This window comes from Vespa velutina, chromosome 22 (genome assembly GCF_912470025.1).
Source record: "Vespa velutina chromosome 22, iVesVel2.1, whole genome shotgun sequence".
In the NCBI taxonomy this organism is placed as follows: Eukaryota; Metazoa; Arthropoda; class Insecta; order Hymenoptera; family Vespidae; genus Vespa; species Vespa velutina.
In genome coordinates this window covers 1814554-1817053 of record NC_062209.1, presented here as the reverse complement: position 1 = coordinate 1817053, position 2500 = coordinate 1814554, and the positions used below count along the sequence as shown (strand labels likewise).

Sequence of the window (2500 nt, the reverse complement as noted above, 5' to 3'; positions counted from 1 at the left end):
CGACGGTATAGGAGTATTGTTTATCGTGGTATTAAAGAAAATGCACGTAAGATAGAAGTAAATTGTTCATCGTTCGAAACGTTGACGTTTGAAACTGGTTTTTCATTCATAAAACGATGCGCCAAGGAGGAAATTATCGTTGTCGTCGTCGTCGTCGTCGTCGTCGTTCTCGTCGTATTTTCTAAGAAATATTGGTCGACCCCGTGTCGTAACCGTCTTACGTACTAAACGAGAATAACTTGCTTCCAACATCGTGGTAACGTACTTACATATACTCGAAAGGATATGAATATCTAACGTAACTACGTACGTACGTAGTTTATTCTAAGAAACGTTTTCTCACACGAGGAAAACAGAGATAAGATACACTCACACACATACACACACACATATATATATATATATATATATATATATATAAATATATAGATACGCATAATTAATCGTTATCATTGAAAACAAATAGTTAGATATTCGTATTAATCGATTAAAATTGATTAACGATCTAATATCAATGAACTCTTCCGAAAAAAAAAGAAAAAAGAAAAAAGAAAAAAGAGAAAAGAAATCAAAAAAAATTTCCCTAACTCGTTGATCCTAAAATATTTATCATTCGTTAACGCGCTATTACAATAAATATTTTCAAATGTTTTTAACAGAACAATTATTATTTTTTTCTTCGTTCGTAAAAATCGGAAATTTTTCGCAATTGATCATTAACAAAATAGAACTTTTTAATGTCGAAGTTTGAGCCGTGAAAACACGTACGAACGTGACTCAAATTTGTTTTGGGTCTTATATACCGAAACGATTCCTTTGAGTCGGTATTCCTTTGGACGGGGGAAGGGAGTTGAAGGAAGAGAAAAAAAGGAAAAAGGGAAAAAAGGGAGCAAAAAAAAAAAAAGAAGGGAAAAAGACCTGTACCTTTGAACGAGAACCTATATAACGTCAAGTTGGAAGTCTCTCTCTCTCTCTCTCTCTCTCTCTCTCTTTTTCTTAGCAGATCCCTAAGGGTAATATTTATCCGGGCAGTAGAGCAAAAGAGAAAGAGAGAGAGAGAGAGAGAGAGAGAGAGAGATAGAGAGAAACCGGTCTAGTTGCTCGAACTAGAGATGGTCCCTTTTTTTTTCTTTTTTTTTTTTCAAGGGACCACCTATTTCGTATGGTTTACGTCCAAACGAAATTTCTCCAGAAACGTTCATCGTTTCTCCTTTTATATCTAACCATCTTAAGAAATAGATAGAGACGGGAAATAGACAGAGAGAGAGAGAGAGAGAGAAGAAAGAAGAAAAGAAAAAGATGTAGAAGAGGAACGTGGGAGAAGAGAGAAAAACTGTTGTTTCTTTTTCCTGTTTCTTTTTTTCTTCTTCTTTTTCCTACAGAATAGAATGTAATAAACCGTCACGTTCTAACGGTTCGAATAGAACGATGAATATAAAGAGAGGAAGAAAGACAGAGAGAGAGAAAAATAGTGAATAGAATAAATAAAATAAGTAATAGTTATTTATACTATCAAAAGAAACACGTATTTCTCTTACCTTGACAATCCTTTAAACAGTCCTCCGGTTGATGATTATGATCCTCCGGATTACAAATGGTAGAACAAGGTTTACATTGAGTATCAAATCGGCTACAATATTCCGTGGTATTGCAAACTTTCTGTCCGCATTTGTTACCACGTAAACTAAGACCTGTCACGATCGAACCCGTGACGCAGAGTACGAAGGTCATCATTTTAACGAGAGGCGACATCTTTTATTTTTTTACTTTTTCTTCCCCACCCCCTCCCGACTTTTTTTTCTTTTGCTTCGCCCCTCAATATTTTTCTTTTTCTATCTCTCTCCTTCTTCTCTTCTCTCTTTCTCTTTCTTTCTCTGTCTTTCTCACGTACAGGAGACGACGAGTATGTCGTAAGTAAATAAAAGTCACTTAGAATCTTTGTATATTTACGAAGATCCACGAATCTTTTTCTATCTCTATCTCTGTCGATTCTAATAACAACGTCAAAGTTCGACATCGTCATCATAGATCTCGTTTCACGCTCGAACGATTATCTTCGCTCGTTGTCATTTTCAATATTATCCTTTAACGGTACACGTATGGAATCACTCGAATAGAGGAGGCTCGTCCGCCATTGGACGTCACGTTACACTGAAAAGAAGAATTAATAAAATAAAAATAAATTAGCATATATATATATATATATATATTTTTTTTTTTTTTTCGGATAAAATTCTTTGATAACGTTAAATCGTTAAAATTTTTATCTAAAGGGATAATTCTAATGATAATTCTACAATTAACTCGATTCATACTTATTTATATTTATCTAATAAATAATCGATGATATTAATCGACGATCGTAAGATCTAAAAAAAAAAGGAATTATTTTTTCTTTCTTTTTCTTTTTTCTTTTCTTTTTTTTTTCAATCGATTAACTATTCATTCGTCCAATTGTATATGTTCGATCATCGATATTATAAATCGATCGAACGATATT

General features: G+C 33.4%; 1 protein-coding gene across 2 annotated transcripts in view; it reads right to left on the bottom strand.

The window, feature by feature from the left end:
- Positions 1 to 2500, bottom strand: part of LOC124956556 (protein grindelwald) — a 19888-nt gene that overhangs the window by 10899 nt on the left and 6489 nt on the right. For both annotated transcript variants that reach the window (XM_047512519.1, XM_047512518.1), the window contains exon 2: positions 1539 to 2151. In XM_047512519.1, coding sequence (XP_047368475.1) covers positions 1539 to 1752 — 214 coding nt within the window. In that variant the 5' untranslated portion in view covers positions 1753 to 2151. The remainder of the gene's footprint in view (positions 1 to 1538; positions 2152 to 2500) is intronic.